Source organism: Nicotiana sylvestris, chromosome 10, assembly GCF_000393655.2.
Source record: "Nicotiana sylvestris chromosome 10, ASM39365v2, whole genome shotgun sequence".
In the NCBI taxonomy this organism is placed as follows: Eukaryota; Viridiplantae; Streptophyta; class Magnoliopsida; order Solanales; family Solanaceae; genus Nicotiana; species Nicotiana sylvestris.
The window spans coordinates 84,031,080-84,049,646 of record NC_091066.1 but is presented as its reverse complement, the minus strand read 5'-3'; the positions used below and the strand labels follow the sequence as shown (position 1 = coordinate 84,049,646).

General features: G+C 39.3%; 1 protein-coding gene across 1 annotated transcript; it reads left to right on the top strand.

The window, feature by feature from the left end:
- Positions 1-16,542: 16,542 nt before the first annotated feature.
- LOC104247954 (transcription repressor MYB6-like) lies at positions 16,543-17,840 on the top strand. Its single transcript, XM_009804119.2, has 3 exons — positions 16,543-16,732; positions 16,855-16,911; positions 17,116-17,840. Exons 1-3 carry the CDS (start codon positions 16,600-16,602, stop codon positions 17,757-17,759), a joined length of 834 nt encoding a protein of 277 aa, XP_009802421.1. The 5' UTR covers positions 16,543-16,599; the 3' UTR covers positions 17,760-17,840.
- Positions 17,841-18,567: the final 727 nt, after the last annotated feature.

Below are 18,567 nucleotides of genomic sequence, written 5' to 3'. Positions count from 1 at the left end.
GGGTTGATACCATGCCTATGGGTTGCTACAATATTTTCTCTATTTAGACACCAAGCCTATAAGTTGTTACAATGTTTGTTCACTTAGACATCATGCCAACAGGATTCAAAAATCGACCCTGCATTCTGGATAATATGTCTGTAAATTTGTTGTAATGTTTGCTTAGATACCATGCCTATAGGTTATTACAATATTGTTTATTTAGATACCATGCCTATAGAGGTTTTAAAATTAATCAGTTCTTCTTGTAAAAGATCAGTTTCCGCATACTAACAAGGTTTAAATAAGTCTTCAGCATGTTTTAAAATTAATCGCTGCATTTAGATGCCATGCCTATTGGATTCTAAAACAAATTTCTGCATTTAGCTGCCAGTATCTGTAAGTCTAAAATCAGTTATCACAACTAGACAACATGCCTATAGGACTTAATAAACTCAAACCGTTTTAAACTGATTCCCAGAATTTTGATTGCATTTAGACAACATGTTTATAGGGTATTACAGATCTATGCCTAGGCAAGTCTATAGGTAATCAAGGTCTAATAAAACTGTGGAACTATGCTTTGCTTATTTGTGACTGCCCAGATGCAACAGGTTATAAAAAATCAGTAGGCAGACTGATTAGGCCTCTATCACTTCGCCTTACCACAATGTTGCATATTCTCTAGTTTCCATGCTCACCTTGATATCCTATTCTAGGACCTTTCTGAAATATCTGAAATCTGTTGTTTGAGACGTGCACTTACTTGCTCTATTTGTGGAGGAAAAATGTGAGCCTTTAACTGTTCTATCTTTGGTCCAGTCCTACGTGTTTTGTTTGTCGCCTAGAGTTTTCTCCTTTTAATTACTGTAGGAGAGGCTAGATCCACCTTAACTAGAAGTCCTAAATACCTCCGGGACTATATAAGCAAAGGGACGGGAAGTGCATGCATAGGATACATCTTATGGTTGCTAGAACGCTTTAGGCTATGACCAAGGGGAGGATAATTGGATAGTAGAGGATATGATGACATGTGCGCTAATGCCACGTGTAACCCCTCTAGTTGAGGAAGGCTTACCGGGTATTATACAGATATTATCCTATAGGCTAACAAACATAGGACTTCCCTCATCTTATTTACATATGTGTGCTTAGACTGTTTATCTGTTAAATTTTCTTTATTTTATATGTGTGCTTAAACTGCCTATCTATTAGACTAATTCACATAATTCAAGTTCAGCCGGGATCCAACGTTGTGGATCGTGAGGGGTGCCTAACACCTTCCCCTCAAGGTTATTTCGAGTCCTTACCCAATCTCTGTTAATGCAAACTGGTTTCATGAGTTATTTGCTCTAGATGCCCTAATGCACCTTAAATCCGTTAGGTGACGACTCTTCAAATTCAAATACCCAATTCCCAAAAGAAAATGAGTTGTTCCCGATGAATATCGAAGCTCAGACTCCACAAGGAAAAAGGGGGCGCGACAGGCGTTGATGTCGGCATGTTGGAAAATTACTCCAGTTTTGGCCACTTGGAGATCCTGAAAAGGGATGCGCTGCCATGGGTAGGTGGGCTGAGTAAGATCTTAAATCTCGAGAAATGGTTCTCTGCCCCGAGTGTGGACCCCGATCGGAAGAAGATGAATATGTTCACAATACCGGCAAATACTAGGATGTTATCCGGGCAGGTCGGTGTGGCCATCTACCATCGTTCCTTGGTAACCAAAGAGGTCCAAGTGAAGATGAATGAGGTGGATGTGCCGAGCCTCTTCAACGAGGCACATCAGGCGTTAAACCGGGTATACTTTCTTCCCCTCATATATTTTAAAATTTTCATTTTGCCTTAGTGGGGTTTAATGATTTTTCTTGTTTTATGCCTCAGGCCTCGGTGCTTCATCACGATAGTTTCTACCAGTCTCGAATGGAGGTGAGTCACCTCGAGATCGAGCTCAAGGAGCAGGTACGACAAAAGGACATGTACAAAGCTCTTTGTGAGCAAAAAGATGAAGTCCTCAGGGACCATTCCGTCCTTCAAGCCGAGCTAGAAAAGTCTCAAAAGGAGGCCTCGAAGGCGAAATAGGAACACGCCATTCTGGTTGAAAAGGTAAGAGTGTTTGAGATTAATAACGAGAGGTTAAGCGCTAATGCTGATGCCGTAACCTCGAAAGTCCAAGAGAAGATAGACCTGATCGACCAGCTTAGGGCTGAGATGGACGAGGTCAAAACCTCAGCTGAGGAGTTTAGGAGCAAAATGGATTTCCTGGCCTTAGAGCGGGATGCCACCAAAGAGGATTTGGCCCCAGTGGATTGACCTAGAGATAATAACAAAGGGTGAGTATGGAAAGTGGGTGTCTCGGAGAGAGACCCTTGAGGAGATCTATGCCCCAGGGGATTGACCTAGCAGTCGAGATCGAAGAGGCAAAGAGGCTAGAAGCCGAGGCCAGAGCGAGATACCAGCCCGATGGTTCTGGCAGTGAGTCGGGCTCCGATGAAGACTAGGCAGGAAATGCCTTAGTTTATTTTTTGTTTTTTCTTATAGCTATTTTGTATTTTGGGTCACTTTCATGGCGCCTTTGTAAATATATATATATATATATATATATATAAATAAAATTTCTCTTCGGCTATACATTGTGTCCTTTACTTTTCAGTATTCGCTTATGTTCAAGACTTATAACATGTGCTTTGATCTTCAAAACATGCCGTCGATGCCTTAGCAAAGAATTTAACATCGCTTAGACTGTTCTTTCCCCCAAAGCCCGAAGGAGGCCTGGGTTAAGTAACAACTCCGAGTTTCTTTGACTTCGAAGGATCCGATAAAAAACAAAGTCTTTGTTAGAATATTTGAACGTTTTAATTGGACACAATTATTCTTTGCCGAAGGTGGCTATTTTTATGGCTGTAATTTATGACCGAGTAACTTGACCGGGTCTGAAGTAATCTTTCATAGATTAAAAATGCGTACGGACCTTACTTTTTATGTATGGTCTCTGATGTCTCTGAGCCATTTAGATTGGCTGTAGCCTTTCGTGTTTTGGCCCTGCCTAGTAGGCTCGGTGCTTCTGAGATTAAGTGACCCGAATATCCCGATCTTATTATTGGGTAGGGGTCCCCGTTTCGGGGAGTCCCCTAGGCTTAAGGGTTTTGAATCCAATATTCATTCTATGTAATTTAAAATTAATATTGCTTGTGCAAATGTGAACCAATGAAACATAGAAGGCAAATTTCTTTTATTACTTTGAATGTCGTGTAAATAATCGATGGTACAAAAGCTATCTGCCATGCCGAGAATGAGCTATGTGGGCACGGTTCATTTGGTTGTTGACCCTTACAATTAATCTTAATATTCAAGCCTTGGCTTTCAATATCGAATAAGAATGCCTTCTAAATTTCCGAAATCAGGACTTTGGTTCTTGACTTAGGGTGTGATGGTCTCCTAGTATTCAAGACTGAATTTTGAGGGCTCGTATACTATTGATCTAAAACGGTTGATCCATAGTCCCCGGTCTAATACAGGTCTTCAAAAATAGGGTTGCACGTATTATTGTTTCCTCGTTAAAAACCTTGCCGTAAAACTCACTTCGTGAAAAAACTGGTCCAAGGGAAAAAGAGTGCAATACATGCTTTCAGAACTAATCCTTAGAATTTGACTTCGACTAAGTACCTGCACGGGTTAGTTTGAAGCATAATAAACAATAAAAAAGATTATTTTTGTACCTTAGTAGTAGTACCTTTTTAAATGTGACACATTCTAATTGTTGGGTAATTTTACTCCATTTTCGGACTTGGGCTGGTATGAGCCTTTTCTGGTTATACTGGTAACTTTGTACAGTCCTTCCCAATTCAGACCTAGTTTCCCGTCATTCGGGTTCTTAGTATGCAGTGTAACTTTCCTCAGTACCAAGTCCCCGACTTGGAAGTGTCGAAGGTTTGCCCTTTGGTTGTAGTATCTCCATATTCGTTGCTTTTGGGCCGCTAAACAAACTAGGGCAGCTTCTCGCCTTTTGTCTACTTAATTTAAGCTCGTGGCCATGGCCTCGTCGTTTGACGTCTCCGTAGCATATTGGAACCTTAGGCTCAGTTCTCCTACCTCTACTAGAATCAGAGCTCCTGTGTCGTAGACTAGAGAGAACGGTCGATACTCAACTTCGAAGTTGTTCGATATGCCCATAGGACTTGGGGCAAAATCTTTCCATTTTTATTTTGAGTCGGTCAATCTCTTCTTCAGGTTTTGCAATATAGTTTTATTTGTTGACTCCGCTTGACCGTTCCCACTTGGGTGATAAGGTGTTGATAAAATCTTCTTGATTTTGTGATCTTTAAAAAACTTATTAATCTTGACACCAATGAACTGTCTCCCATTGTCACACGTGATCTCGGCCGGCACCCCGAACTGGCATATTATATGATCCCAGATGAAGTCTATGACCTCCTTTTCCCCTAACTTTCTCGAATGCATGTGCTTCGACCCACTTGGAGAAGTAATTGGTCATAAGTAAGATGTACTAGGCTTTGTCGGGTGCCTACAGTAAGGGACCAACAACGTCCATTCCCCATTTAATGAACGACCAAGGGGAAAGGACCGGGTGAAGCATCTTTCCCGGTTGGTAGATCATCGGGGCATGCCGCTGAAATATGTTACACTTTTAAACAAAGTCTTTCGCATCTTTTTCCATCTCATTCCAGTAATAACCAACTCTGATTAATTTTTTAACCAAGGATTCTGCTCCCGAATGGTTTTCACAAGTACCCTCGTGGACTTCCCTCATTACTAATAGGTCTCCCCGGGACCCAAACACCTTGGTAACGATCCGAAGAATGACATTCGATATAGTTTTCCTCCAACCTAGCTAAACCTGGCAGCCTTAGTTCGTAGGGCCCTCGATTCTTTTGAATATGGTGGCAATTTCCCTTTTTGAAGGTAGTCTATTTATTTGTTTCTCCAATCCCAAGTCAAGCTTGTTGACTTTACCTCAACGTGACCTTCCTCTATCGCCAAATTCATTAATTTTACCACCACTCCGAAATTGAATTCATCGGAGTCGACTGACAACACTAGATTAGCCAACGTATCGGCCTTGATATTTTATCTCGGGGTACATGCTGTAGTGTCCATTCCTTGAACTGATGTAATATCACTTACAACTTATCCAAGTATCTCCACATCCGGTCTTATTTTACTTCAAATGTCTCGTTGACTTGGTTAACAACGAGGAAGAGTCGCACTTGACTTCGATCACCTCAGCCCCCAGGCTCTTAGCCAGTTCTAGACCTGCAATCATAGCCTCATATTCGACTTCGTTGTTAGTTAATTTCACAACTCTAATATATTGCCTTATTATGTTACCCATAGGTAGTTGTAATATGATTCCTAACCTGGACCCTTTTACATTAGAAGCACCATCCACAAATAGGGTCCAAACCCCCGATCTAGTCCTCGAGTTGAGCAATAATTCTTTCTCGACCTCGGGGATCAAGACCGGCATAAAGTGGGGCCGCAAAGTCTACCAAAATATGAGACTTTATGGTAGTTTGGGGTTTGTACTCAATATCATACTGCTAACCTCTACGACCCATTTAGCCAGTCGACCTGAGAGCTTGGTTTTGTGCATAACATTCCTTAGCGGATACGAGGTCACGACACATATGGGGTGACATTGAAAGTACGATTTTAGTTTTCTAGATGCGCTTAATAAGGCAAGCGCTAATTTCTCTAAGTGCTGATACCTTGTTTCGACATCGCCTAGGGTTCTACTAACATAATAAATAGAAAATTGCATACCTTCTTCTTCCCGGACCAGGACATCACTTACCGCTACCTTGAAGACTGATAACTAGACGTATAACTGCTCGTTAGCCTTTGGGGTGTACAGTAAATGAGGGCTTTATAGGTATAGTTTGAGTTTTTCTAAATCATGTTGACATTCTGGGGTCTAAGAGAAGTCATTCTTTTTCTTTAGTAATGAGAAAAATCGGTGGCTTTTGTCCGATGACCTTGAAATAACTGACCTAATGCGGCTATCCGCCCGGTAAGTCTTTGTACTGCCTTGATATTGTCAACTAAGGTGATATATTCTATGGCTTTTATCTTTTCTTGATTGATCTCTATTCCTCGGTTAGATACCATGAAACCGAGGAACTTGCCCGGGCCAACTTCAAAGGCACACTTCTCCGGGTTCACCTTCATGTTGTATTTTCTCAATATGTTGAAGGTTTTTTGCAAATGTTTCAAATGGTCCTATGCTCGTAGGAGCTTAACTAATATATTGTCAATATAAACCTCCTTTGATTATCCTATTTGTTCTGCAAACATTCGATTAACTAGGAGTTTATACATGGCACCGTTATTTTTTAATCCAAGCGACATTATGTTATAACAATAGGTGCCAAATTTAGTTTTAAAAGAAGTCTTCTCTTGGGCACGTGGGTCCATCTGTATTTGGTTGTAGCCAGAGTAGGCATCGAGGAAACTCAGCGTCTCGTGCCCAGCCATTGCATCAATCATTCGGTCGATGATAGGTAAAGGAAATGAATCCTTTGGGCATTCCTTGTTCAAATCTTTATAATCTACGCACGTTCTAAGTTTGTTTTCTTTTTTAGGTACGACCAGTATGTTAGCTAGCCAATCCGGGTATTTAACATCCCTAGTGGAACCTATTTTCAAGAGTTTAGATACCTCATCTTTGATGAATGTTTGTTTGATTTTGGACTTCGGCCTCCTCTTCTGTTTGACCGGATGGGATTTTGGATCCAAGCTTAATTTTTGAGTTGTCACCTCCGGTAGGATCCTTGTCATATCTAAGTAGGACTAGGCAAAACAATCAACATTAGCTTTAAGGAAATCAAAGAATTTTTTCCTGAGCTTAGTGTTAACCTCGTGCCCAGGTATACCTTTCTGTCCATTAGATGTTCGATTAGTATGACATGTTCCAATTCCTCGATCGTCGATTTGGTGGCATCTGTATCATTGGGTGCTACGAAGGATCTCGAGACCCCGAAATCATCTTTCTCATTCGTTAAGTGTGTCACGACCCAAATCAATGGGCCGCGACGGTCACCCGGTACCTTACTCAACCGAGTACCTACATTACATATATTTTCATGTCATAATATTGTGGATAACTGAGCCGGAAGGCTGCCGTTAAATAAATAGAATACAACATGTGATACCAACTTACACATAAGACATACGGGCCTATAAGGTCAAAATAACCACTCGTATACTGAACATAGGCTGACAAGGCCATACAATCTTTTATGTAGATGACATCAGTCTATGAGCCTCTAAGAATACATAATTTTCATAAAGGTCAGGACAGAGTCCCGCCATACTAACAAAATACGTCTAAATCAAATAAACAACCCCGAAGCAAATGGAGCGCACCAACGTCTTCCGCTGAGCTGGTAGCCTACTTGGAGGGCTCTCTACCTGTCTATAGGGACCTACGGGCATGAAACGCAGCGTTCCTGGGGCAAAAGGGATGTCCTTACAAATAATGTACCGAGTATGTAAGGAATGAAAATCAGTAAATAATAGACATGAGAGAAACATGGAGTAAAAGACTCGACATGTAAGTCTGAACAACTTTATGAGTCTTTTAATATTTAAAACGTCATGCATATGCGTATAAAAGTCATATCATGCATGGGTATATGCGTTCATAACATCATCAAGCCTCTGAGGGCATCCCATTATATCATCTCGGCTACTGTAGGCAAATCATCAACGTATACCAGCTGATCAGGTGGTGGTGCATATATAATGTCGTAACCTTTTCCCATATCCCATGTACATATATAATACATATATACGCGTATATAATGCCATCTGGTCATGGGTCAATATAAATAAATAAATGCAATGCATGATAAGTATGTCAATAAAATAATTCGGAGTGTCAAAAGACCATTATACTTTTGATTAATATCATGAAATAAACTTTATCAACTTACGTATTTTCTGAGACCCATGAACATATGATTGTCACGACCCGGATTTTCCACCCTCGGGAGTCGTGATGGCGCATACTCGTGAAAGCTAGGCAAGCCATGTAATATAGAATCACTAACTCTTTTATTTACCCTTTTTAACAATTTAAATTAACATGCGATTAACAATGAAATATTAACGATAAATAAAAAATATGTGGAACACTTAATCTGATAACTTAGCCAAAACCAGTACGGCAATACCAATATACATCTCTATCCAAAATCCGGTGTCACAATATCACGGACCATCTACGAATACTACAGACAAATGTCTGGAAAGAAAGGTACAATCTGTCTCCGAAGTGAATAAAAATAGAATAAATATAAGGATAGAAGAGAACACCGGGCCTGCGGACGCCTGCAGGACTACCTCGAGATCTCTAACTGGACTGAAGGCAGCCACCCAATGCTACGGTCAAAAGCTGCCGCTCCGAGATCTGCACATAGTGCAGAGTGCAGTATCAACACAACCGACCCCATGTACTGGTAAGTGCCTGGCCTAACCCCGGCGAAGTAGTGACGAGGCTAGGACCAGACTACCAAATAAACCTGTGCAGTTACATAATATGCAGCGGAAAATAAAACAAGAATACGCAGTAAAGATGGGAGGGGGTACATGCTAGGGGAAATATCAATACCAATAATAATTTAAGAGAAAAACATAAGGACAATTTAGAATTCATAGCAAAACAATAAGCAACTCGTCACCAATCTATAAGCACTTTGTATTATCTATTGTTGTGGTGCGCAACCCGATCCAAGAATATAATAACACTGTTGCGGCGTGCAACCTGATCCAAATATAATATTGTTGCAGCGTGAAACCCGATCCAAATATAATATTGTTGCGGCGTGCAACCCGATCCAAATATAATATTGTTGCGTCGTGAACCTGATCCAAATAATATTGTTGTGACATGCAACCCGGTCCACACATTCAACACTAATCACAATGAAAGTTTCGGCAAGTGATCAATAAAGAAACAACACTATCCCGGCAAGGGAATCGACAGTATAACTATGTACGTCCCGGCAAGGGAAAAACAGCTATAACCAAACTTGTTCCAACATCTAACTACCTCAACTACACCAATACTCAACAGTAATTAATTTCCACGAGAAAAATCATAATTCTTGCTCAACACAGAGAATCAACAACTTAGGCATTCGTAGTATTTATTAAGAACACAACAATTGCAATTTAAGACTCACGGTCATGCTTGATATCAATGTATAGATACTCGTCACCATGCATATATGTCGTACTCAACAAGTAATATATAGCAAATAGGATACAACTCCTAATCCCTCAAGCTAAGGTTAGACCAAACACTTACCTCGATTCCACGAACACAATTCAAGTCTCTACTATCTCTTTACCTCTTGATTCCACCACCAATTCGCTCGTATCTAGTCACAAGTTACTTAATTACATCAATAAATGCTAAAAGAATCAATTCTAATGCATGAAAATGAGTTTTCTAAAGTTTTACCCAAAAAGACAAAAATTTCCCTGGGCCCACATGGTCAAAACCCCAGGTTCAAACCAAAACTCGATTACCCATTCCCCCACGAACCCAAATATATAATTTGTTTTGAAATCAAACCTCTAATCGAGGTCCAAATCCCCATTTTTTTAAAAACTTAGGTTCTACCCAAAACACCCAATTTCCCCACATAAAAATCATTGATTTTGAGTTGAAATCATGTGAAAAGATGTTAATGATTAAAGGAAACGAGTTAAAATTGACTTACAATCGATTTGGAAGAAGAGTTGTCTTTGAAAAATCGCCCAAGAGTGTTTTGGTTTTGACTTACCTCTCGCACTAGCTCCTTATCTATCAATAACATTTTGGGCAGGAACCCTTACTTCCTTTCTTTGACGTCGTGTTTGCATAATGTTCTGGGATCGTAGCATATCTGTAGGCTTTTAATAAGTTCAATCTCATCCCTTTTCATTTTACCGCATTCTCCCTTTAACACTCCATAGTTACTAGATCCACTTAATTTTGACTTAATGCCACACTATTCCATATTCTTCCCTTTAGGGGAATACTAAGAGTTGGAGCTACGACGACCTACCTATAGATTTTTTTCCTCTTTATCTTTGGCATCCTTTCGCATCATCAATGACCCTTACTTGCCTTGTGGTAATCCTTATATTACCAAGGATAACAAAATTCCTTACTCACGATGGTGACACTTAGTGTAACTGGCACATACAGCCCCATAAGCTTAACTTTACTAACATTGCTTGCTTTAGGGAAGTGTTTTCCTGAGTGACCATTCTCTAAATTCATCATGGATCTTCTTCTGTTGTCTATTCTATTATCGCTGGAACGCAATATGAAATTCTCATGACACTGACTATTATCAAATCACTCAGTCCCTAATTCATTTTTAGTTTATCTTGTTCATCAGTCCATACTGATTTCTATTACTCTAGGGGCTAACTTTTCCTTCTATTAATCACGTTAGAGTTGCGAACTTATGTCTACTTTCCGATTCTTTTTTTCCTTTTTTATCATAAAAGTGGATAGACATTCTTGCCTTAGGGATCCTTATCAAGAAGCTTACGCATCTTAGTATGCACATGGTCTGTTGAATACTTCATATTTATCCATCATAAGCATGATGCAAAAATCGAGTTCTTCTAACTCAACTCTTCCACAACTATATCTCTTACCACCTATCTTTCTGGATTTAGGCATCGTCATATTATGAATAAGATAGAGTTTAGGAAATTGAGTTCTTACAACTGGGCTCTACCACGCGATCTAGAGTAAGAAGAAAGAGTGAAAGCCCTAAATTCCCTGTAGCCTCCTACTTATAAGTGTGGTGCACAACACACCCATAAACAAGACTCTACTAGACACAACTTATAGACATCCCTAGGACAGAACTGCTCTGATACCACTTCTGTCACGACCCAAATCGATGGGCCGCGATGGGCACCCGGTACCTTACTCAACCGAGTACCTACATAACGTATCTTTTCATATCATACTATCATAGATAACTGAGCCAGAAGGCTTCCGTGATATAAATAGAATACAACATATGATAACAACTTATACATAAGACATACGGGCCTATAAGACAAAAATAACCACTCGTATACTGAACATAGGCTGACAAGGACACACAATCTTTTGCGTACATGACATCTGTCTACAAGCCTCTAAGAATACATAATTTTCATAAAGGTTAGGACAAAGTCCCGCCATACCTAACAAAACACGTCTAAATCATACTAACCAAACAAGCAACTCCAAAGCAAATGGAGCGCACCAACATCTTTCGCTGAGCTAATAGCCTACTTGGAGGGCTCTCGACCTGTCTGTCGGGACCTATGGGCATGAAACATAGTGTCCCCCGGCAAAAGGTATGCCAATACAAATAATGTACCGAGTATTTAAGGAATCAAAAAGAGTAAATAATACACATAAGAGAAACATGGAGTAAAAGACTCGACATGTAAGTTTGAACAACTTTATGAATCTTTTAATATTTAAAACGTCATGCATATGCATATAAATGTCATACCATGCATGTGTATATGTGTTCATAACATCATCAAGCCTCTAAGGGCATCCCATCATATCATATCAGCCACTGTGGACAAATCATCAACGTATACCAGCTGATCAGGTGGTGATGCGTATATAACATCGTAACCTTTTTCTATATCCCATATACATATATTATACATATATATGCGTATATAATGTCATCTGGTCATGGGTCAACGTAAATGAATGCAATTATGATAAGTACGTCAATAAAATCTTTCGGAGTGCCATAAGAGCATTATGCCTTTGATTCATGAAATAAACTTTATCAATTTACGTATTTTTTGAGACCCATGAACAGATGATAGAATAATAAGATACATGAAAATTCAAGAATATAGGCACTTCTAATACTTTTATGAATAGATTCATTTATGGAAGTTGTGCATTTACTCATTTCATTTGTATCATACAGATCATGCCAAAAAGAAAGATGGGATAGCCTTAACATACCCGAGGTAGGGAAAATTCGTATGATATTCTTGGAAAGGTTGCACCGTACTCCTTTAGAACAACAAAATTTTACATTGCTAAGGTTTTAATAACTCTCACTGGAATCACTTGGTTGCAAGAAGTTTTTGTTGAAAACTTGAAGAATGGCTAACGTTCTGTTATGAAGTGTAGTATTTTGTAAGGAATTGTAGGAATCTTGTAGGAATTTTGTAAGGAAATCATATATGACTGTAGGGTAGGGTGGTTTGTATTGAAAATGTTAGATATGAAATGGTTTGTACCTAAGAAATTTTGTTAAAAAGCTTGGGGGGGGGGGGGGTTCTAATGCCTGTTTTGAAAAATATCTAAATTAAGAAGAAGGTTATGTCATTTCTTACTTAATCAAACTTACCAAACTTACTAAATGTCTTATATGTAAGTGTTATATGTATTCCACCTTTCAATCAATATTGTGAGTCACTTACTTTGAATATGGGGCTGCTACATCATGCTATTTAATTCTTATCCAATACATCCCTAATTAATTAGGTAATATCTATTACCCAATAATTAATTCATTACCCACATAATTAAGAATTATCTCAACTTATTTAAACTACTACTCACTTTTAACATACCTTGTATACCTTACTATCATGGTCATGTAGTACCTTGTATGGCACTAGTCCATAAATATTGGGTATTATCGAGTCAGGCCGTATTTTATCCCAAATTGCCAAGCATCGGCGAAACTCATTTTCTTCGATTTGCTTACCCTCTCATCTTCACGAATTTAATTACCCCTTATTTGAAATAGCATAATACTTGTAACCTTAAAATAATCTCATTTCCGAGCTTGCGTCGATTAACTTTACGATGAAACCTTAACGTCTGAAAATGCGGGTTGTAACATCTCATTCCCGAGTTTTCATCAATTCACTTATGACATGCTTTCATGTACGAAGATATGGGGTGTAACAGAGTGCTCCCCCTATTTCTCCGGCCCGATCAAGATCAGGACCGGTGATTGCTATTTGGTGCCTTTCTCTTCGACCAGTCCCTTACCGCTTGATGTTGTGATTGCGGGCACCGAGATCACCTCCTTGACAGCGAACATCTCCTTTGAGGTCGGTTGTTCTCTGTAGACCCTTTGATTCTGCCTGGGGTGGGAAATATTAACGCCTGATGCATGGTTGAAGACACCTCTCTCATGTTGTGGACCCAGAGCCTTCCGAACAAGGCATTGTATCTCATGTCCCCCTTGATTACATAAAATTTTATTTCCTTGGTGGTCATAATAGTGTTTACCAGTAGGGTTATTTTACCCTTCGTTGTCTCGCATTCCATGTTGAACCCTTTCAATACTTGTACTGCCAGTACGATTTGGTCCAATAAACCCAGTTGTTCCATGACTCTCTATCGGATGATATTGGCCGAGCTACTTGGATCAATTAACACACGCTTAACTCAAGATTTATCAATAATTACGGATATTACCAACACATCGTTATGATGTTGAATGATGCCCTTGGTGTACTCATCGCTGAACAAGATGGACCCCTCTGGAACGTAGTCCTGAGTGCCTTTTTTCCTTGTGATAGAAACTTTGGTACCCGCTTTATCATTGGCCCTTGTGTTACATCTACTCCCCCAATGATCATGTTGACCACGTGTTGAGGTTCTTCCTGCTTAATTTTTTTGTTGGCATCCCTATTTTTGAAATAATTTTTGGCTCGCTCACTTAGGAATTCCCGAAGATGCCCATTGTTGAATAGATGAGCCACTTCTTCCCTTAGCTGTCGATAATCCTCGGTCCTGTGATCGTGAGTAACGTGGTATTTACATATCAAGTTGTGATCCCTTTGTGCGGGATTGGACTGGAGTGGCCTTGCCCATTTGGTCTCCTTGATATGTTTGATGGCCGATGCTATACTCGTTGCATCAACGTTGAAGTTATATTCCGATAGTCTCGGGGCTTCTGTGCCCCCAAGTGATCTGTCGAAACCATTCTTACTCGTCAAACCTCACTTGCTAGGACCTTGGTCACTTCTCCTAATGTTCCTGGTCGGGTGGCGACCGGGTCTGTTTCCCCTTCTATCTGAGCTGTATAGCTGATACCGATATCGGGTCAGCCTTGGCTCCTGATCCATAATTTTTTTAGACCTGTCGTTCACTCTATTGGGGTAAACAGACCTCGATGGCCCTCCAACTAGTTGTCCTTGACTTTGATCTTTAACTGGTACATGTTATGAACATCGGCCCAAGTCACCGCCGGGTAATCTACCAAGTTTTACTTCAATTATTGAGAAGCAACGAAACTTTGGGGGTTGAGCCCTTGAGTAAACTCCTGAACGACCCAATCATTTGCAATCGGGGGCAGGTCCATCTGTTCCACCTGGAACCTGGACACAAACTCCCTAAGCATATCGTTGTCCCTTTGCATGACTTTGAAGAGGTCCGATTTCCTCGTCTCGACCTTAATAGTGCCGGCAAGGGCTTTAATGAAGGCATCTGCAAGCATAGCAAATAAATTATAGAATTTGGAGGTAAGTTACGGTACCATATCATAGCTCCCTTGGAGAACATTTCTCCAAATTTTTCAAAGAATACCGACTCGATCTCGTCATCTTTGAGGTCATTGCCTTTTATAATGTACGTGTAGGAGGTTACATGCTCATCTGGATCTGTGGTCCCGTTATACTAGGGAATATCGGGCATTCAGAACCTCTTCAAAATTGGCTTCGGTGCCTCATTCGGGGGAAAGGGTTTCTGAATGAGCTTTTTGGAATCTGGTCCTTTCAATATTGGAGGCGCTCCCGAGATCTGATCGACCCTCGAGTTGTAAGTTTCTACTTTTTTGTCATTTGCTTCAATCTTCGTTTCACCTGACTCCACCCATTTTTAGTGTCTCGAGCATTTTCATTACCTCTAAGGTATCTCCGGGTTCGAAACCATATGGTTTTGTGACAATCCATTCGTTTCTCCGAGCATCTTCCCCAACCAGCTCGGGTTCGGCCGTGTTTAGTGCGTGGTTTTGACTCTGCATCTGTGCTAGTGCCACTTGTTGAGTTTGTAACATTTCGAAAATCAATTGCAAACTAACTCCATCATCTCCCCCTTAGGGTGCTTCTCGAGCCGATGGCCGGGGTGCCCCGCGAGTGCTATTTTCAGGATCAATTGGTAGATTGATATCTATGGCAACCTATGAATTAATGTCGACTGGGTCAGCGATTGGAACGCCATTAGGGTCAACAGGGGGCACGCTATTGCTTGGTTGTTATTTTCACCGTTGTGGCCTGACTCGATGTCAAAATTCAAATGAGCAGACTGAGAATTTGACCTTCTAAATAGACCTGAAATCAAACTTCAAAGAGCAAGTGTAAAATAAGGTGTGGTATAGCAATTAGTATTAAATCACAACTATTATCCTTAGCCCTACGGTGGACGCCAAACTGTTTATCCTTAAAATGAGTAACAATTGAATTTGTACGTGGTTTAAAGGATACGTGATTTAATTTAACATGAATGATCTGTGAACAACAAATAATTAAATTAAAGGGAAACAAAACGATCAAACCAAACGTGAGACAATAAAGCCTGCTTTTAGGATGAACACTGGAAATTGGCTCCGGTCGAGCCCTCGAGACGGGCTCGGTTGCAACTAAATAAATAAATAGCTGAAGAACACTTTAAACATTAGCTAAAGAACAAAAATGAACTTTATTGCTTTGATATACGTGCCAACAGTATGTGAAAAATGAACATGTTCTCCCCTTTATATAGTAGGAGAATTTCAATCCTAGTATAAGTCTAACAACAACTACAATAACAACAACATACCCAGTATTATCCCACACCGTGGGACCTAGTACAAGTCTAAATTATAAGGTAAAAATTTTTCCCTTCTAGTAAATCATGATACACAACTGATATCGGGTGAGATTAGTGCCGTAATATCCGGTTGAGGACGGATATTTTGGCCCCCCGTTTGTCCTTTATAACCATCTTTCCTTTAGCCTCGATTCTTCATTTTACTCGAGCTCGATTCCTTTCATGTTCGGCCATGTCCGAATCCCGGTGTATCATTCATCCCTGGGCTCTGATCTAGGGAACCCTCGGCTCTACTCGAGCTTGCAAATAAACCACGTCGTCCCCTATTTCTTCATCGGAAAATCGGAGATAACTTTGTTCCCGATTTTACCCCTACACAATTCTAAAAGTACTTTCGATATGTTTGCATTTTTTCGTACGTTTATGTGTCAATTTATTTCTTCTTTCCTTTCATCGTACGTAGTTATAATTTTCATCAATAGCTTTGGCTTCTGTGTAATATTTTAGTTACAAGATGGAAGGACAAGTTGCTTATTCAATAAAACATGTGGCTCTTTAACTTTTAATGTAATAATCCTTTCTCGAAACAATTGATTCACGTGAAACAAAAAGTAAAACGACTTATCAGGTATCTTCACCTGTGTCTCCTATTACTATAATAAGTATAAGCCAGACCAAACTAGTGTGTTTAAGGTAGCTAGATTAAATCTTTTTTAAAGACTCTCCGCCTTGGAGCTGAGAAAGTTTGGTCCCTTTAGTGTCTCTCTCTTCTGAAAAATCTCAAGGGGAAGAGAATGGGAAGAGCACCATGTTGTTCTAAAGTGGGAATGAGAAAAGGTGCATGGACTGCAGAAGAAGACATGCTTCTCACTAATTACATTCAGCTAAATGGTGAAGGAAACTGGAGATCTTTGCCTATGAATGCTGGTAATACATCCATAAAAACACAACTTTCTTATTTCAACAAATTTTCACTTGATAATCATAGGTATAATGTTTTTAATTTTATCATCCTTGTGCTCATGTTTAATAAGTTTTTCGATATCCAGGCCTTCTTAGATGTGGTAAGAGTTGCAGATTAAGATGGGTGAACTATCTTCGACCAGGTATGGTTGAAGTGTGTGACCATATTATCTAATAGTTTAAATTGTTGGAAAGAACACACTTTTGGTTACACTTAATATTTTGTCTCAACACACTTTTAATTGCACTTATTTCAAACATTTCATTACTTCATACTAATATTATATTGCACTTATTTCAAACATTTCATTACTTAATACTAATATTATATAATATGCATCAAACAGGCATTAAGAGAGGAAATTTCAGTCGTGAGGAGGATGATCTTATAATCCGACTTCATTTACTCCTTGGTGGTCGATGGTCTCTAATTGCTGGAAGATTGCAAGGTAGAACTGATAACGAGATAAAGAATCATTGGAATACCAATCTCTTGAAGAAACTCAAAGCTGCAGGAATACAACCAAAACCTAAAAAGTTAACTGCAAAAGGAACAAAACCATCTAAAAAGAAACAAGAGAAACGAAGACGGGCAGGAAAGGCAAAAAAGCCCGAGAGAGAGATGGAAAAAGATGAACTAGTTAAGAAGATCCAAGTGCATATTCCAAAACCAATAAGGCTATATTCACTTTCTTCAAGCCAAAGTAGTTTTCAAGATAAAGCAGAGCATAATATTATTACCAAGTTGAGTTCTGAGGAAGTTGACAATAAAAATAAGGAAGAAGAAAAAATACAAGAGCCATCTATTTCAAGTTCGTTGTCATCGTCCGTGCAGGTTGAAGAAAAAGAGACTGAAATTTATGAGAAGATTCAGTTGTTTGATGAATTGCTGAATGGATGTGATTTTTCAACTGAATGCTTAGAGCCAACGAGCTGCTGTTACATGCTAAAGGAGGTTTACAAAGAGTATTTTCAGCTTCTTAATTTCTGAAATTTTAGATGTTCCTCGATCAAGAAATCAATAGGTTCTACTAGTACGGTGACCGTCACAATATTTGTCATTAGTAGAATGACTTGGGAGCTTTTGGAGAGTGAAATGAATTTAATTAATTAGTTTGGCTATGGTTTATTTCAACTTGTTTTTTTTTTCTCATTTCTTCTTTGTAAAGTCTTTTAAACTGTATATATCATTTGAATTTAAGCTTTATTTGTATTTTGCTGGTTTAATGTTTAATGATAGGGCTCGCCACCATACGACGTAATTGAACAAACAAAAATACTAGTATATTAATAGTGTGGGATAAATTTCATAATTGGTCATATGACTGTTATTTTGTGACTTAAATAATTTTCTTGTATTTTTAGGAAACCCGTAGTCCTTATAGGTTTAGGAAAACTCATTGTCCTAATAGATTTGGGAAAGGAAAACCTATAGTCCTTGTCAAATTGGAAACTTGTTTCTTATATGTTACTATATATAGGGGTTGTAGTTGGGGATCCTAGAGATTGTACTGTGCTTTCCTTCTCATTCATAGTGAAACACGCTCTCTACTTTTGCCCGGAGGATTAGGCTTAGCCGAACCTCGTTAAATCTTTGTGTTGATTTTTCTTCTCTATTTGCTTTGTGTGTGATTGTGTGCTAGTTAACCCACGATATTTCGCAACAATTGGTATCAGAGCAAGGTTCGTGTTTCTACATATAATCTAGGGTTAAGATGTCTTCATCATCTTCAACAAAGTACGAAGTAGAGAAATTTGACGAGGGTTCTAGTTTCAGTCTATGAAAGATTAGGATGAAA

Excerpts from the sequence above, each read along its gene's own strand:
- LOC104247954 (XM_009804119.2), top strand. The coding sequence starts at position 16,600 with ATGGGAAGAGCACCATGTTGTTCTAAAGTGGGAATGAGAAAAGGTGCA. Across the intron at positions 16,733-16,854 it reads ATCTTTGCCTATGAATGCTG|GCCTTCTTAGATGTGGTAAG; the intron begins GTAATACATCCA and ends TTCGATATCCAG. Across the intron at positions 16,912-17,115 it reads GGTGAACTATCTTCGACCAG|GCATTAAGAGAGGAAATTTC; the intron begins GTATGGTTGAAG and ends TGCATCAAACAG.